The sequence below is a fragment of the Podarcis liolepis genome, assembly GCF_965112155.1.
Source record: "Podarcis liolepis genome assembly, chromosome: 9".
Classification (NCBI taxonomy): Eukaryota; Metazoa; Chordata; class Lepidosauria; order Squamata; family Lacertidae; genus Podarcis; species Podarcis liolepis.
In genome coordinates this window covers 60049113-60066979 of record NC_139564.1, presented here as the reverse complement: position 1 = coordinate 60066979, position 17867 = coordinate 60049113, and the positions used below count along the sequence as shown (strand labels likewise).

The 17867-nt window shown below is 40.7% G+C and overlaps 1 protein-coding gene across 4 annotated transcripts in view; it reads right to left on the bottom strand.

Moving 5' to 3' along the window:
• The window catches only part of SLAIN2 (SLAIN motif family member 2), a 33040-nt gene that overhangs the window by 12108 nt on the left and 3065 nt on the right, over nt 1-17867 (bottom strand). For all 4 annotated transcript variants that reach the window (XM_083459968.1, XM_083459967.1, XM_083459969.1 and 1 more), the window contains exons 2-5: nt 10272-10420; nt 9073-9237; nt 7173-7334; nt 5009-5368 (exon numbers count right to left, since the gene is read on the bottom strand). In XM_083459968.1, coding sequence (XP_083316094.1) covers nt 5009-5368; nt 7173-7334; nt 9073-9237; nt 10272-10420 — 836 coding nt within the window. The remainder of the gene's footprint in view (nt 1-5008; nt 5369-7172; nt 7335-9072; nt 9238-10271; nt 10421-17867) is intronic.

The following is a 17867-nucleotide window of genomic DNA, read 5'->3' as shown; positions in this document are numbered from 1 at the left end:
TTCACTGGAAAATTTCAGGTTTTACAAGTCCCACCATGCAGAGATATCACTAATATTCACCTTCACGATGACATAAAACTATTATTTAAGAACCACATTAAAATTATGAGAGAGGTTCTACTGTCCTCAAATGAAATCAGAGTTTAGACATGAAGAATCCAATAAATTAACATTATTTTAGTTTCAACTTAACATAGACATTAAAGTCTTTGCTCATGCTAATCAACTTTATGGTTGTATCTAATCAACCTGCACTTTGATTCTTCATGATATTTATGGTTAACATTTAGGTAAGATTCACATTTGAAAGGACCATTCAACAAGCATAATTATATTCTTTTCTGACTTTTTCCTAAAAGGAAACATGCTTTCAAAACAACAGCGCATATAGGTTTATAGTTACAGGCAGGTAGCCGTGTTGGTTTGCTGTAGTCGAAACAAAATTTAAAAATTCCTTCCTGTAGCACCTTAGAGACCAACTAAGTTAGTTATTGGTAAGAAGTGTGCATGCACACGAAAGCTCATACCAATAACTAACTTAGTTGGTTTCTAAGGTGCTACTACATGGATTTTTAAAATATTGGTTTATGTTAACTTTTGCTTTCTCCAAAAGGCAGATTCTTCTAATTGTTGTTGTGATTGTTTTACATTAAAGTGAACAGTGCACAACTATATCCCTATGTCTGAAAATTCTTGGAAAGTAAATTGAAGTGCAAACTTGAATATGTAGAATAGTCTCTGGCCATGTGCTGAATTGGTCATCAGAACATTGAAAAAGTCAACTGTTACTGGCCAACTAAGTAAAATAAAGCCATGGAATTAGACGTAAGGCTGTGGGCAGACATAACATTCAACAACTTCCTTGAATGACCTCTTAAATTTAACAGACTTGGGAATAAAGAAGTCAAGCACCCTTGGCTGCTTTGGAGGCATGTCTGTCTCCTTACGATTTACATCATTCAAATACATTTGATTCCACAAGTTTTCATGTGTGGCACACCCATTTCCCATCTACTTTGTGGGATTTCTTTAAGACAGATAGCAAAATTTCTTGTTGGTTGTTGGTGTGTCCCTGCTTTTGAGGGCAGTATAGGAGAAACAAATGGAAAAGTTCAAAAGCAAGAAAAATAATGCAAGTAAGGGGAAAAGAAAAGATTAGCAGGACTGTTCAAAGAAGCTTGGTTCATCCTGTCCAAAAATTATACCAGAAATAGATTTCAGAAGCTTCATTTATTTGCCTAACATATATAAAAGTAAATTCCACCCCTGCAGACGGACTCCCACCACATGCAGTTGTATTGCTATAGTGTAGGAAAGAACTGGACAGGATCCCTTGCCACACAAGCTATGGCCTTTTACAGCAGCAGCGCACTATCAGAGAAATGTGGGGCAGCATCACCAGGGACACTCTGACATCTCTATGGACAGACAACTGTAGCAGCACTCAGCTTTTCCCTAGCTCCCAAGTCCACTACTGTAGAAAGCAGACGAGGGCCCTTAACTCAGCATTGAGAACATTAGGCATTTCTTGAACCAAAGTAAAAAATGTAGCAGCAACATGCATTTTCATTTGTACCGAGGAAACGCACTGTCTAGCCAGACTTGGGAGAAGGAAACAGACTACTGTCTGAACCAGATTTCAGAATTGTCTGTTTCTTTCAACCAGCAGCATGGTGCATAGGTATATGCGCATGCAAGAAAGCATGGGATATGCTAGGAGAACGTGAAAAGAAATGAGGGAAAGCTTTGTTTTTTCCAGCCACGCTATTACTTTTGCTATATCAGGAGTGTCAAGCGCCACAAGGTGCAACAAGCAAACATGGCACTGACCACATGCTTTGATGAACTCTGCAGAACAGGAATACAATTATCTGTCTCCCCTCCCCGTTCAACACATCACAACCTGATCTTGTGCCTCAGCACCACTGCTGCTACTCACCTTTCTAGAGTCCATCTCAGTTTTTTTTCTGGCTCCCTATTCTACCCACCCTGAACAGTCAATAGCAGGCAGCACATTTGATAATGATTGCAAAAGGATGAAGTAGAATCTCAGTGCAGAAAGTGGAATAGAAACCTTCTCCAGAAGCTGGAGACTTTAACCAGTATGTGCAAGGAAAAGGTTAGCAAGGTGCCAGTGTCAAAGCACATCCCTCCCCTCTGAGAATTGTAAATTCTTTTCTACTGGACTTCTGCAAGAGGACTTCTGTTACATTTTATAAAGTTGACCCATTCTGGGCTTAGAGCATGTGCAGGAGATAGTGACAAAACCTGTTTAGACAGATACCACAGGGAGAGAACGTGTGTATTGTGAGCAATAATGTTTCTATATTTTATAACCTTCAAGCTTTGGGAAAAAGGTACCATCTGTACATAGCCACAGGATTATGTTGATTATTGAAAGAAAAAACAAATGGCCGATAACTAATGGGCATGGGTAAAGGTGCTGGGAGGACAAGACAAAATACCCCACCTGTCTTCACCAGGCCTCAATTTCTAAGGCTGTCCCCTGAACATAGGCCCTAAAGAACATGCAATTCAGCGATGGCAGCATTAGCAAGGGTTGTGATGCAGAGGATGTACAGAACTCAAAGCTTTAAAAACAAGGAACTGAAGGGAGTGAACAGGAACATGGAAGCTTTAAAGAGCTGTGTTAATGGATCCATTTACAGGCAAACTTACTATATAGTGAACTGGTCTTACCCCTCCCCTTCTACAAAGCAGAGTTTGCAATGCACGATATCTGAAGGCATGCCTCGAGATATCGAAAGCAATTGAAAAGCTGAGGAACAGGAACATCCAACAACAACAGAAAAATAACACTGCCAAATATTGTTTGTGGAATCTCCTAGCACAGGCTCAGGGTAGAGCTCTCCGTAATAAGTGAGAAGCCAAGCTGAGTGATCATCAAGCAAGTGCCGGTTCTACATACCTCGTCAAACTCCATTCAAAATGGTAACATCCTTTAAAATGGAAATGCTGACGCAACAAACTTCTTGGCGACCTATTTCTTCTGTAATGAACTTATGGTTTGGGGAACATACACATACAGCTCTATCTAACCAATATTTATTTTATTGTGTCCTTTGGAGAAAATGACTTGAGAAACTTTGTTACTAGAAAAATGTCAGGAATGTGTGTTTTTTTAGAATCTTATTATTGTATTTTGTAAAACCGACCATACTAGAATGCGCATGTTCCTCCCGCAAGTTTAACTTCTACATTTCCAGATGTCAGAAACAGAGTTTTAAGAATCAAATTAAGCTGCCTTATTTAAATCCTCATGCAATGTTTCCCATATGTTAGATCAGCCAAAAGCCAAGCATACGTTGAACTTGTTGCTTTGATTCAAGGGTGGGGACCCTCAGGGCCAGGACACTCTCAGGAGTGCCAAACCCTTCACTGGCCCTGTTTTGCATCCTCCTTGAATGTTTGTGCCTTGCTAGAAGGTATCCTTGAACTCTAATAATGAATCCTGCTTGTCTGGATGGAGTCCAGAGAGGGAAGTATGTGTAAACAAGCCTATTGTATAAAGGTAAAAATAGTATTTATTACTCTACCCACTTGGGCTTCTATCCCCACCCACAGTCATGTGGCCTAGAAGAGATTACAGCCTCTAGGCAGACAATGGTTCACCATCCCTGCTTGAAAATATATACTTTTCTTTCGTATGTTCTAATACTAAACTGTAGTTTAGTATTAACTACGGTTTAATGTACTTAAAAGGGAAGCGGGTGGCGCTGTGGGTTAAACCACAGAGCCTAGGACTTGCCAATCAGAAGGTCGGTGGTTTGAATCCCCGTGACGGGGTGAGCTGCCATTGCTTGGTCCCTGCTCCTGCCAACCTAGCAGTTCGAAAGCACGTCAAAGTGCAAGTAGATAAATAGGTACCACTCTGGCGGGAAGGTAAACGGCATTTCCGTGTGCTGCTCTGGTTCGCCAGAAGCAGCTTAGTCATGCTGGCCACATGACCCGGAAGCTGTACGCCGGCTCCCTCGGCCAATAAAGCGAGATGAGCGCCGCAATCCCAGAGTTGGCCACGACTGGACCTAATGGTCAGGGGTCCCTTTACCTTTAATGTATTTAAGCACCTTGCTCCTCTCCTACTCCTGACTGTGCAGCGGGAGGGGAGAAAACAAGCCCAGATCTGGATTGTCTTGATGTGAACCTGGGCTTGTGATTTGTTTTGTCCACATAAACCATAAACAGTAAGCCAAGAACAAACCTTAGCTTCATTTTGCGGTTTTGGTTACAGAAGAAAAAACAGTCCAGTTTTGCATGTCACAACAAGCCAAAATGTCTTGCTTCAAGCTCGTTTCCTTCCATGCATGGCACTGTCAAAAGCAAGAGAGAAGCAAGTACTTCTGTGCATTAAACAAAAGTTTATTTTAAAAGGTGGTTTCATGTTGAGGGTGGACCAGGCTAAAGACTGAATGCAAGGGGCAGGTCCTTTTCAGATCTGACATCAATCCTGTAGTATTCCTTCCACAGGTAAGCCTAGCTAGGTCTCATTCTGTCATCTAGTTTGAAAATAGCATTTTAGGGAAGCATTTGTGTGTGTTTTTCTTTGCTAAAGCATTCCAACCCAAACTTTATATTTATCTGTCATTCTGTTGTTTGGTTTTGTCTTTTATCACATAAACCATGCTTATTTTGCCGTTTTATGTGTAGTAAATATTTTATATTTGCATCGGTTTTGTGTCACTCTTCTTCTAGATATTCTGCCTTTCTGATAAACTGCTCAGCACTAGAGAAATTTGAAAACTAAGCAGCCACAGAATGACAATAATCTATATCTATCTGAAACTCAATTAGCTCAATTACTTTCTAAGCTTATTGATTTCTAGTCGCCCTAATGAAAAGAATGGTCAAGATGCTTATTCTACATGTTCTTGCATGACTCTCAGCAGATTCAGCAGAAACGCCACACCATTTAGTTGGTTTTAAATACTACCTACCGCGCAACTTCCTAGGGCGCTCAACACACAAAATTTGAGACCAAGCCCTTTACCTTCATTTTTGACATTGCTAGTCTGTAAATCTGTGGGATGGCCTTGAAGTGAAAGACGAGGCTGCTGCAAACGAGTAATCATAGGCTGAGGTGACACTCTGCTGTACTCCATCCCTCTGGCAGGTGATCGAGAGCGAGGAGAATTCCGTGGGGACTGCTTTGGTGAAGGCCGCGGTGAATTGCGTGGTGATGGAGAGAACCGATTAACAGCCGGGTGCACCGCATGATGGCAGCTGTCTTCTTCATCTTCTAAGCTCTGCGCATCAAGTTCCTGGTCGCTAAATGTACCTCGCCTCATAGAACTGCACGAAGAGCCGGAACTACGCCGAGAAGCAGTAGCTGCATATTCTTGCCGGAGACCTAACAACAGTAAGGACATTGTCTGAACTCAAGTTCTATTCGCTTGTCTGATCCCATTTGATTCTGAAGTCACTCTAAGTTAGTACAGTGGTACCTCGGTTTACATCCGCTTCAAGTTACACACTCCGCTAACCCAGAAATAGTGCTTCAGGTTAAGAACTTTGCTTCAGGATGAGAACAGAAATCGTTCTCCGGCAGCGCGGCGGCAGCGGGAGGCCCCATTAGCTAAAGTGGTGCTTCAGGTTAAGAATAGTTTCAGGTTAATAACGGACCTCCGGAACGAATTCTTAACCCGAGGTACCACTGTATAAACAAAGAGCTTCTCTTCCTCAAAGGAAGACGGGCATCTAACTTGGAAATTATTTATTTTAAAATTTTATTTCCTACTTTTCTTCATAAAATAAACCAAAATCTGCTTACAAAAAAAAAATACCGCAAGGACAGTTCAAACAACAAAACAAAACTGTTCAAATAACTAACATCAGTTTTCATTACTGACACAAAGAGTAATGTAAAACAATTCTGCATAAAATCAGGAGTAAGTAGTTTAACCCAAATTAAAAACTCAGTAAAATAAAAAGGCCTTCTTAGCTCACATGACTTAAAAGAGAGGGATAACCGAAACTGGATTTTGTCCAATAATGAACTGGAAATTAGTGCAGCTGAAACAAAACTGGGGTGATGTGATAAGATAAATCAGATTCAGAAATTAATCAGGCCACCATATTTTGCATGACCTAATATTTCCAAATTATTTGCAGAAAAAGCCCTATGTAATGTGTGTTACAATAGTCCAATTTGGATGTGACCAGGGCATGCATGTCAGTAGCTGGAAGACAGGTGGATCAGTCAAGAATAATTCAGACTGCTGAAGGGAGGAGTAAGAAATTGGATCTGGCCAGTGGGCCAATCCTGCATTCTTCCACCCTTGGTAGGCCATTTTAACACTGTTACTATACCACTGGGTGACCCATCTTTCCTTTGTAGCATGACAAGCTGTGCCAGAAAGAAAAATTAAAACCAAGATGTTTCTGACAATTAGCTGACTTCAAGCTCTGCTTTTCTGCTGTGATTGGCTGGCTGTGGACTCTAAAGCCAGCTGATCTCAGCAAAAAAGTAGAACTTGAAGTCTGTGGAAAAGTGCTGACTTCAAGCTCTGCTTTCTGCTGGGATCAGGTGTGCTACAGAGTTCTCAGGGAATACAGCAAATCTCAGTGTGTTTGAAATCAGCACCTATCAGCTTATTAGCAAAGAGATTTGCTGTCAATACAAATGCACAACCAAGAGTGCACTTTAAGGCTCCCGGTTATGCACTGGCAGATTCAACTCCACCTGCCCCTTTGGGTATTCCACCTTTCCTGCCATAATAGATGTCTCTTTCAAAGGATCTGCCCCACCTTCAGAGATTCCTTGCTTTAAAAAATGCAGTTAGGAACCATTCTTGCATCAGTGGAAAGCCCATCACATGTCTGACAGTGATAAATCAAAGAAAGCAGGAATCCAGATTTTTGGGATTGAAACCTATGTATGTGGCAGTCAGGGTTGGAGCTCTCGGTCTAAGTGGCCATTCACACTAGATGATGTTGTTTCCACACACCCCAAAAAATATATTCTTGGCCTATTTGTTTCCAAGATTCCTCACTTTCCTCTGCTCAGTCTCTGAAATAGGAAGACATTAGGACATCTCAGATAATAACTTTATGGATTATGATACATATACATTTCATATGAAATGAAGAGCAAGAATTAGTTCTCCAAAAATCTAAGTCGATTGGTGACTGAAATGACCCACAAGCATACTTACTTTCCTCTTGCATCCGTGCTAAAATCTGCACATCTGTTAAGTCATTTAGTTTGTAATTTGAACCAATTGAATCTTCATCCATTTCTGAAGCACTTAATTCACTATCTATAGAGGATTGTGGGCTCAACGGAGGATTTCTATCTGCTGAATTTTTGTAATGACCTATAAGAAAAGGAAAAAATAGAAAAAAATCTAAAACTGTTTTGTACTATATTACTTGTCTCAGTAATTTAATTGGGGGGGGGGGGACTGTGCTAGAAAAAGCAACTTAAGCTAGCTGACCCACAAATTCGTTTTTCCTTTGTTTAGGTGCAGATCAATTTACAATGAGTCAAATGGCATTAACCTTGCTTAGTGTAGATGAAGAAGACTTCACTTCACTGAAGAAACAGAATTAAGTTGGATGAAACACTGAAATGTTTTTACAGTGCCATTAATTTATGTAATCAATTCAGGCTTCAATTCAACTCAATTCACCATTCTGAAAGTGTATTCAGGTTCCATTAAGTTACACTCCATTCCTTGATATTAAGTAAAGACAAAAACATGGGATAACCACAGAGTAAACTGTCCTGCCAGCCTTAACTAGGTTGGGGGGAAGGTAATCAAACCTATTGTTCACCTTCAGTCTACCTGAGAAGCGCAGCTTTTAAAGAGGTGTGAGCTGGTTGCTCCAAACTCAAGACCACATGGCTCTAACAAACCTTTCTTGTATTCCTGAACCAATAATTTAGAAACTTTCACCACTGCAACAAAGCCAAGTTTTGCTGCCTGTGTCTTCTGAAAGCTGTATGGAAAAGCACATAATCTGACCTCTGGAGATTGTAATTAAGCAGTTTTAAACTTACCAAATGTGTGGTCTTTTTCTGTGCTAAAGAAGCGGGAACTTTGGAAGGAACTTAGACATATTTTAAGAGAATGATACACAGCTTTACCATGCTGCATATTTCGTGATTTTAAATCTCTGCCAAGGTTCTCTCACCAAAGAGTACTTGCCCCTAACTTGGATCTGGGCATCCAGTCACAAAAACGATCATTCAAAATTATGCTTTCAGGGTTTTAAAGAAGAATAAATTTGTAAGAATCAAATATCCCACCCTTTGCCCAAATAAAAGAAATAGCGTGACCCACCTAGAACACATTTGTACTGTCTCTGTACATGCTCAGGTTTGCAGGAAGTTCATGGCTCACCTTAGAACCATAGTATTCACATTCACATATCTCGCACACAATTTGCATGAAGTAGAACAAGCCAGAGAGAACACTGAATTCAAGCACTCCCTCCTTCCCTCTCCTGTCATGTGGCCAGACAGCAGCTTACACAAAATTTACAGTGGTACCTCGGGTTACATACGCTTCAGGTTACAGACTCCGCTAACCCAGAAATAGTACCTCGGGTTAAGAACTTTGCTTCAGGATAAGAACAGAAATCGTGCTCCGGCGGCGCGGTGGCAGCAGGAGGCCCCATTAGCTAAAGTGGTGCTTCTGGTTAAGAACAGTTTCAGGTTAAGAACGGACTTCCAGAACGAATTAAGTATGTAACCAGAGGTACCAATGTACTTTCAGTTTTCTTTAAAGTTGCCTTATTAGTGCATCCAAATTCAGGACCATGGTTTATCACCAACTACAGTTTAGTTTAAACAAGTGATCTTCATAGCTCATGGGTTGAAGGTGGCACATTTTGAAACTGACCATAGTTGTTCAGAAATAGCAATGGCATGGAACACAAAAATATGATTTAAATAAATGTTGTCCAAGCTGTCTTTCTGGCCATATGGAAGGGACCACTTGTTGTGGTCTAAGGTAGCCTTATATATTTCACAGGACTATTGCAAGAATAAAGCAAAACAGGAATTACACAGTTGTTTTACAATCTGATCATTATTTTTGAGACCCTTACCTGAGTTTCCAGGAAGTATGAGCTGTTTTACTAAAGGAGGTTTCACTGGTGTGGAGGAAGGAGAGTTGAAGCTACTGCTGTCGGGACTGCCAGCATTTGGAGTATAGGAGTTTGCATAATTGACAGTGCTGAACGGATTACTATAAAGGCTGTGTCTCTTGAGAGCTGTATAAAAGAGAGGGCGGAAAACAGTGTTCCAGTGCTAATTGTTTACTTTAAATGTCATAAGGCTGTAAGTCTTAATCTCATGTAGTATTAAAAGAACCACAAACCATTCTGAGCTCAGTGGAGGAAGAACACAGGAAAATGGAATAAATAACAAGTAACAAGTACCGAGCTAAATACTTCAGTTTGAATAGTTGTGACATTAAAGGAGGGAAAAGAATTAAGGGTCCTGGGCCAATGAGGTTTCAACCATTTTCATAAGGAAAATCAAGAAGCTTGATATTAGAAAGGTACTTTCATGTGCTGCAGAGTATAGAACATCTTCACCTATTTAGCAAATGAATGCAATCTGGGATTCTGGCAAGCATCTCCCTCCTGCAACGTGGTGGCAAGGGCTTTGCACAACACAGCCCCCAACCCCTCTTGCTTTTTTACGTACTCCAGATTCATCTTCTGCAGCATGTGAAATAAACTGGTCTATGTTTGGAAACACCAGATAAAGAAATAAACTGACATATGAAAGTACAGAAGCTTGTTTCAATCTGGGCAAACCTTCGGTTTTTAGAACTCCATGGTAAATATGTTGGCAAATATGAAGTAACAAACCAATAGTGACAGCTAAGAGAGATTTTTCAGAGCAAATAATATATTTTTAACTATAATGTTGGTCGTTTTGGTTTTATTGTTTTTTGCCTGCTCCTCAAAACCACAGAGATGCAAAACCATAAACTGGCAAAACCACAGAGATGCTAGGTTCCTTATGCTTCAGCACCCTACAGCTCCATTTGTAACAAAAACTTTTAAAAAAGATTCCATTTGTAATTTTTTTCTAAACAAACTATACCTGTTTTTGTTTTTTTAACCTGGAAAAATTTCTAGAAATTTTACATTATGACAAGAACTTCAAGTATATATTCCCCCTGAAGTCAAGTGAATTTAAAACTAACTCTCACAGGATCATAACTATTTTAAAAAATCAAGTTCTGATATTATTTTGTATATTTTCTTAGTATAACGCTTATTCACAAACTCACCTGACATTGTCTGTTCAAGCCTATGGATCAATGATTTTTTAGCACATTCAATATCTGGAGTTGGATAATCCAATATCTGTCTGCACCAAACCAGTGGGCTAATACATTTATGCAATGGAGTCACTTTCTTCTTTGGCGAAGCATACAACCTAATGAAGACAGAAACACCACAATATTAAATGAAAATACATAAATTAAAATCTTGGAACTTGCATGATTTTTCTTCCTTTAAGAAGGGAACACAGGTCAAGTACTGTGCTGTCCTCAGTACTCCTAAAAACAAGTCAACAGTTGAATAACCAACAGCAGATACACTACTGAATGACAATAGGAATGTAAGCAAGAAAATGTGTATCAGATTGTGGTAGGTTATCCCTGCTCTCTTGAAACCATGGCCTCAAAAGACAATATAAAATAAGGAAAATTCCCATTGCAACACAATGTCCAGATATGGTTGGCCAATGAAGTACCTATGCATTTCTGATTGTAGGTGACTTTCAATAGATATAGATATATCTATATAAGGAAGAGCCTATGGCTTCTGCTTCCAAAAAGATTCAAATCGATCAGAAGAATCTGCATTTAAGGAGTACTTTCTGTATATTTCAGCACCTCTAGCTGCCTTAAAAAAAAGCGGGTGGCACTGTGGTCTAAACCACTGAGCCTCTTGGGCTTGCTGACTGGAAGGTTGGTGGTTCGAATCCGCGCGACAGGGTGAGCCCCTGTTGCTTCTGACAACCTAGCAGCTCAAAAGCACACCAGTGCAAGTAGATAAATAGGTACCACTGTGGTGGGAAGGTAAATGGTGTTTCCGTGCGCTCTGGCTTCCATCACTATGTTCCGTGGGCCAGTAGCGGTTTAGTCATGCTGGCCACAAGACCCGGAAAGCTGTCTGTGGACAAACACCAGCTCCCTTGGCCTGAAAGCAAGATGTGCACTGCACCTGATAGTCGCCTTTACTGCACTTAACCGTCCAGGGGTCCTTTCCCTTTTCTTTTTTTATATACCTTATCTCCTTAATGTCAGTTCTGTCCCACGGGGGGGGGGGCTATTTCCTGGAAGCCCCACCTTTGTTGTGATTTTGGTTTTTTAAAATCAACAACAATCAGATCTGTGCAATACAGAAAAACCATTATTTCTCCAGATCTCCCTGCTTCATTCCCTCTCCCCTTGATTTCACTGCATGGATTTCTTCGACAACCATCTTACTCTTTTGGAAAGGGAAATACTTGCCATTTTAGAACTGAACATAAGGTAAACTGACGACATACCAAATTTGTATGGAACTGGAAATTCCCACGTGTGAGCTACTGTGCAATTCCTAGGTGGGCACATATATTTTTTTTTAAAAAAAAAGGTGTGCAAACTGCTCTAATTCATGAACACACAGCCGTTTTGTGTCATATTTACATATTTGAATCAACAATTTGGAATGCAGGGATAAAGGCAGAAGGGAACACCCACTGGTATGGATGAGAAAAGGCAGATTTGATCTGCAGCTTAAAGTGTGTGTGTGTGTGTGTGTGTGTGTGTGTGTGTATGAATGAGGTCAAATTTGAATGAAGAAAATGTGGATTCCAAACAGAAGCAGGAATCTGTTCACATCACAGGGCTTCCCTGCCTCCTGCTTCTTGCTGCTGCCTCTAGCACACCCCCAAGTCTCTCCTGAGGGTTAGGAAATTATCAGGAATGGCATGGGAGGTGGTTTGAGATGGTACAGCAGGAAGGGAGGAAATGGCTAAAATGAGTTGAGGAGGAATGTGTTAATGGAGCTCCCCTTATGCCACATCACATGCAAGTCCCAAATGTCCCTACCCCCCTGCTCAGGAGAGGGAGTTAGGGGGTGGAAGAGGGAGAAGGTGGTGAGAAAAGCTATACTGCACAGATAGGACTTCCACATGTGCAAGTCTAGAAACAGCCCAACATGCTGTAAACCCAAATATTTACATCTGTGAAATATATGATTTTTAACTAGTCAAAAAAAACCCCAATAAACCAAGCAATAGCTACAACACTAAGCACTGCATGCCTCAAGTATTCATAACATGCTAAAAATGGAGCACAGAAACTATATTTGGGCCTCTTACAGCTTCAAACTTTTAATCTGGAACATTTATATGAAAGCAGCTTAAACAGAAAAAGCCACATAAAATCTCATTAAGTAAAAGCCGGAACTTCCCAGCAATGAACCCTCAAACATTTAACAAGTTAGGTAGAGAGTCAGACACACACATATCTGAGCTAACTTCGAAGAATATATTGGTGATTAATACCAATTATAAAAGTGACAGGATCATATTAGGAGCTAAATTACAACATTAAATAGACTTCCTCAATATACTGAGGGCTCCAAATACTGGCACAGAAAGATAAACCATAGAATGAGGCTTTGTTTAATCTAATTACACCCTTTGCAGCATAAATGAATAAATGCAAATGTTAATAACGTTATGAATTTGGGGAGGGGGGTAGGCTGTATGCTAATTCAGCATGGATTCAATTCCTGGAACAGCCATGCTAACTTCCTGCTGAAGTAATGGCCCTCCAAGTATGGGCCACTAAGGTAACAAAGGAAAAGGTTCTGTGCCAGATACAAAATACGTGCCCGCCCCTCCCTCAACTGGCTGGTAGTTAGAAAGAAAAAGGCTAGAGTTGAATGTTGTTATGTGAACTAGAAGCTGGGAGGCTGCAGGCTGGGCAGCTGGGAGATGCCTGATTTTTGTTGAAATCTAAGGCTGTGACTATGAGGTAAGCTAGATCCTTTAAGGGTGTTAATACTGTTAACCCCTCCATCATAGGCTCAGATTGTATAGATGTGTAAGTAAACCATTTATCATAAAGACTCCACAGTCTCCGCTGTGCCTCATTCCAAAAGAAACATGAACCCTAGGTAAGTGCCTGGAAACCTTGAAATATTGCACTGCTCAGAGATTTGGGTGGCATGCAATAATATGCCCCACCCAAAAACATCTATTTTCGCTGTCACCTCACTACATCAGATTTAGGAAAGGCAGCAGCAAGAAGAGAGGAGGACTTCTTTGTTTTCCAGCATTCTTACCAAGCATCTCTGTTGCTTGGTGAGAAATTTGGGCAGGGTAATGAAATGAACCACTCTTAAGATGGTCCCCATGCGCACATGCAACACCAAACCACAGTTAAGGTCAGTAAGCAGACAAACTTTGGCTTATTTTCACTAACAAACCATAGTTAAAGCACTGAGCTGTGTTCAGATGTAATGGTAAGCCATGGTTTAATGTGATCTATGAACCAGGTCTAAGTGTTACGTCACAGGCGTGTAAATATTTCGTCCTTGAAGAAGCTGTGGGAGACAAACAAGTGCTTAACCCTTCACTTGCCAGTAACTTTCATCCTGAAATTTACTACCTAGGTTCCAGCCCCATGTTTGTGAAAAAAACATTGGGCTGAAACCAACAACCGGGAAACATCTTGGGAGTAGCAAACGTCTGTGGAAAAGCAGTTAGTGGGGAAATAGATGAGCAAGCTGTCCTTGTCCACAACTTTTTCCGGATACAAATAACCTCTGAGGGTTTCTATAGCTGTTTAAAGACCAAAACAACAGAATGGGAAGTCACTCACTTCCACTAAACTGTAGTTAGTCGATAAAAATGTCATCTGCTTTTTTATTTTTAAAGGTACATATATTACAATCTGTACCTGGGTCCTCCCAAAATTAACTTTCAAGACTTTAAACTGGGTTTTAATGATCCAGTTTCTTGGCTAGCTAATATTTCTTTCAATATACTTTTTAGCATGATGATAACATAGTTTGATGGTGATACCTGACAAGCTGGTGCAAATGCCTTCTAGTTACATCATGAATGAAAACACCCTGGAGTCAAAGAAAAGGTAAACAACATTTCCAGAGCATTTATGTCAGGTAAAAGGGGAAGGAGGACTACATTAATGACAGAAAAATGCATACTTTATAAAATGTCTTTAAAGATAGACAGTAGTGCTGCTGCAAGGTATTTTTGAATCAGCATGGCCATACAACTAAATAAAGGTAAAGGTAAAGGTACCCCTGCCCGTACGGGCCAGTCTTGCCAGACTCTAGGGTTGTGCGCTCATCTCACTCTATAGGCCGGGAGCCAGCGCTGTCCGCAGACACTTCCGGGTCACGTGGCCAACGTGACAAGCTGCATCTGGCGAGCCAGCGCAGCACACGGAACGCCGTTTACCTTCCCGCTGGTAAGCGGTCCCTATTTATCTACTTGCACCCAGAGGTGCTTTCGAACTGCTAGGTGGGCAGGCGCTGGGACCGAACGACGGGAGCGCACCCCGCCACGGGGATTCGAACCGCCGACCTTTCGATCGGCAAGTCCTAGGCGCTGAGGTTTTACCCACAGCGCCACCCGCGTCCCTTATACAACTAAATAGCAGCTTGTAAAAATAAATAAAACTTGCAAGTCACCGAATGGTATGGACCAATTAAATTTCCAAACTATCCCTCACTGCCAATGAAGGATCAGTGTTGACTGTAATAGTGCCTATCATTTGCTGTTTATGTTATAAGTTTCCACCCATTCCTTAGTAACATTATGCTGTATTAGTATCTGGAATGTTACAGCCATTTTGAAACATGGATAATATTTCTGGCTTATGCAGAACTTAAGTCACTAGCAGGTAAACCTGGATGGGCCCATGTTTATGTGGCATATTTAAGGGATTTCTCTACTGCTCCTTCAGCAGAAAGTTTCCAGAACAGTTCCCAAAAGACAACACCAACGAAAACACAGGATAATGTGAGGATGAAATGGGGAGGAGGAGAACCATTTATATCACCTCGAGCTCATTGTGGTACAGCAAGGCCAATATTTCAGTTTTGCTTTTTATGATGACTAAAATCAAAACAAAGAAGTTAAGGACAGTATTTGCTTTTGAATACAATTACTTGGGTGTTTCTACTAGTGTGATGATACCAAGGCTTAGGTCATGCTTTGAGAGCAATCTGCATGACAGTGTTAGACTGAGTCACTATTGCATTCATGCAATAGAAGTTTTATCTAAGACCAACCTAGGTTAAAATCCCACATGGCAATTGGTTATGGACTTGGTGCTGCTAATGCATGTGGTTTTGTGCAGTGTCACAGATGACAGACCTCAACCAAATGCCATCCCATATTTTCCTATTTAACCTGACTTTACTGTTTACCCAGAAAAGGCAGTAAGTGAAATAAACCTCCTGAAACAATAAATCCGAATTAAATTGGAAAGCATGGTTTTCCAAATTATAAATTTTTGTGGGGGGTACCTATGATATGTATTGTTATAATTTGGACTAATTGGTTTGATGTGTTTAATTTGGTAATATGAAACTTAATAAAAATTATTTAAAAAATAAATAAGTTGGAAAGCATGGGATGGCACTTTGATGAAGACACTATTCTGTGGCACTGCAAGAAACATGCATGTTCGATGAGTACACAGTCCATAGAAAACTGCTATGTGAAAGCACCCCCAGCTGCAACCACAAGGATTTGCGGTTCTGTATGAGAAAAGATTTTGGTCAAGAGTGTAGAAGTTAGCACAACGAAGACATTGACTTCAAGCAAATAACATCCTTTACAGTTCTTCTTCCCCATAGGATGATAGTGCTAATGGATAGGAGATGACTGATGAAATATCAGAAGCTGACTAGCAAGTAGACATACTCACCTAAGTGCAATATGCTCAGTGATGTGAAGGAAGAATGTGAGTGCTCTGTGTAGTAGTGTATTTCATTCTCCTCTACCAACATGATTCCTCCTTGGCTTGTGCTCATCCCCCTCCTAGGAGAAGAGCAATCTCCACAAGGGAAGTCTGTTTCTCTTAGAGATATGACTTCCTATTCTTCAGCTTCTAGTTTCTAGTCTAGAAGTGCCCGAAGACAGGCAGATATTTAAAATGCCTCTCTTTCCAAGGAGTTCCATCTCACTCTCTCGTGGTTAAATATCAGTGTTAGGGCTTTTCCGGTTGTAGCATCCCACTTTTGGAAATCTCTTACCAGAGAGACTTAACTTTGGCCTATGTTAACCTTTTCAATGCCAGGTGAAAACATTTGTACTCTCCCAGGCCTTATTTATTTATTACATTTATATACAGTGCTACCTTTTCTTCCAATGTGGGACCCCAAAACAGTTAACAAGCATAGTTTAATGAATAAAACAAGTTACATAAATAACCTAAATAAAACAAGGAATGATGGAACAGAGCCACATCATAAAATGAGGAGCCAACACTTTTCAGTTAAGCTTGTCAAAGGCACATTGGAACAAGACAATCTTAGATGTCAAAATGTCAGAGAAATATCTGCCTTGCACTGGAGTGGCTCATTTCACAATGAGCATTCAAAACACACAGTGAGTTTGTTAGAAAATAAAGTTAGAACAAGCTCACCCACAAACTGCTTCACAATCACTAAATTAGTCTAGTGATTCATCTTTGCTGTTAACTGAGACAGCACAGTTGCTCTAATACCTCAACTATAAGCATGTCAATCTAATTAGAAGGTTGTACCCATTTAAAATGAATGCAGTATTTTAAGAGGACAGCAGAGTTGTATGCCTGAAAAGCTACTCATACACACACACACACACACACACACACACGTGTGTGATGTGGTTTAATTAGTTTGAAATGAGGTAAAGATACAAAAAAAATGCAATTTGCATTCAGGCAGTCCACATGACTAAATTAATTAAAACTGATAAATGCTGCTTACGAAAACTGTGCTTTGGTCCAAGCAACACAGAAAGAAAGGTGGCACTAATTTCAGGTACAATATATACTTCCAAGGATACTTGTTGCCTATTATGACTGAGGAAGACTTCCTGGTGTTGAAAAATAAAGAAGGTTGCCTTATACCAAATCAGACCATCAGTCAACCTAGCCCAGTACTCTACACTGAATGGCAGCAGTTCATGAAGGTTTCAGGCTGGGGACATTCCCAGCTCTACCTGGAGAGGTCAGGAATCAAGGACCTTTTCTCCCACTGGACTACGGACTCATCTTTGTGTTTCCACATTCGGAAACTCACCACTGTCGGGCATGCTTATCAGAGTAATTGACACCTACAACTCTGCATAGCAATCATGGAAGCACCGGCAGCAGCAGTACCAAACTGCTGAGATGAGAGATATCTGAATTATAGGCAATCTCCGATTTGTGCTGGGGTTGCATTCTGGGTCAACACATGTGACTGTGGAGTATGCAGAGGCCCGCCCCATCCCACCCACTTTTCCTGCCACTTCTGGGTTTGTGGCGATGCACCTTTACATTATTTGAACATGTGCAAAATGGTCGTTGCCTGTACTTCCTACTTTGTCATTATATTCACCATTATCTAGAAATTTTCAAGAAAATGAGAATAAGAATTTCAAATGTATTGAAGATGATAAAATGGACATAAATAGCACCTGGTTCGTCTCCCTCTTGATCAGGTAAGGTAGTCCAAGGGGGAAAGGGGCGGGGAAACAGCCGTGTGGGTCAAGAGGAAGACACAGCAGGAACAGAATTAGGTCTGGTTATTTCAGTGTCCCTCAAAAACAAGCAATCTCATTGTCCTTCAGTGGCTGAGGGAAGGGGAGAAGGAGATTT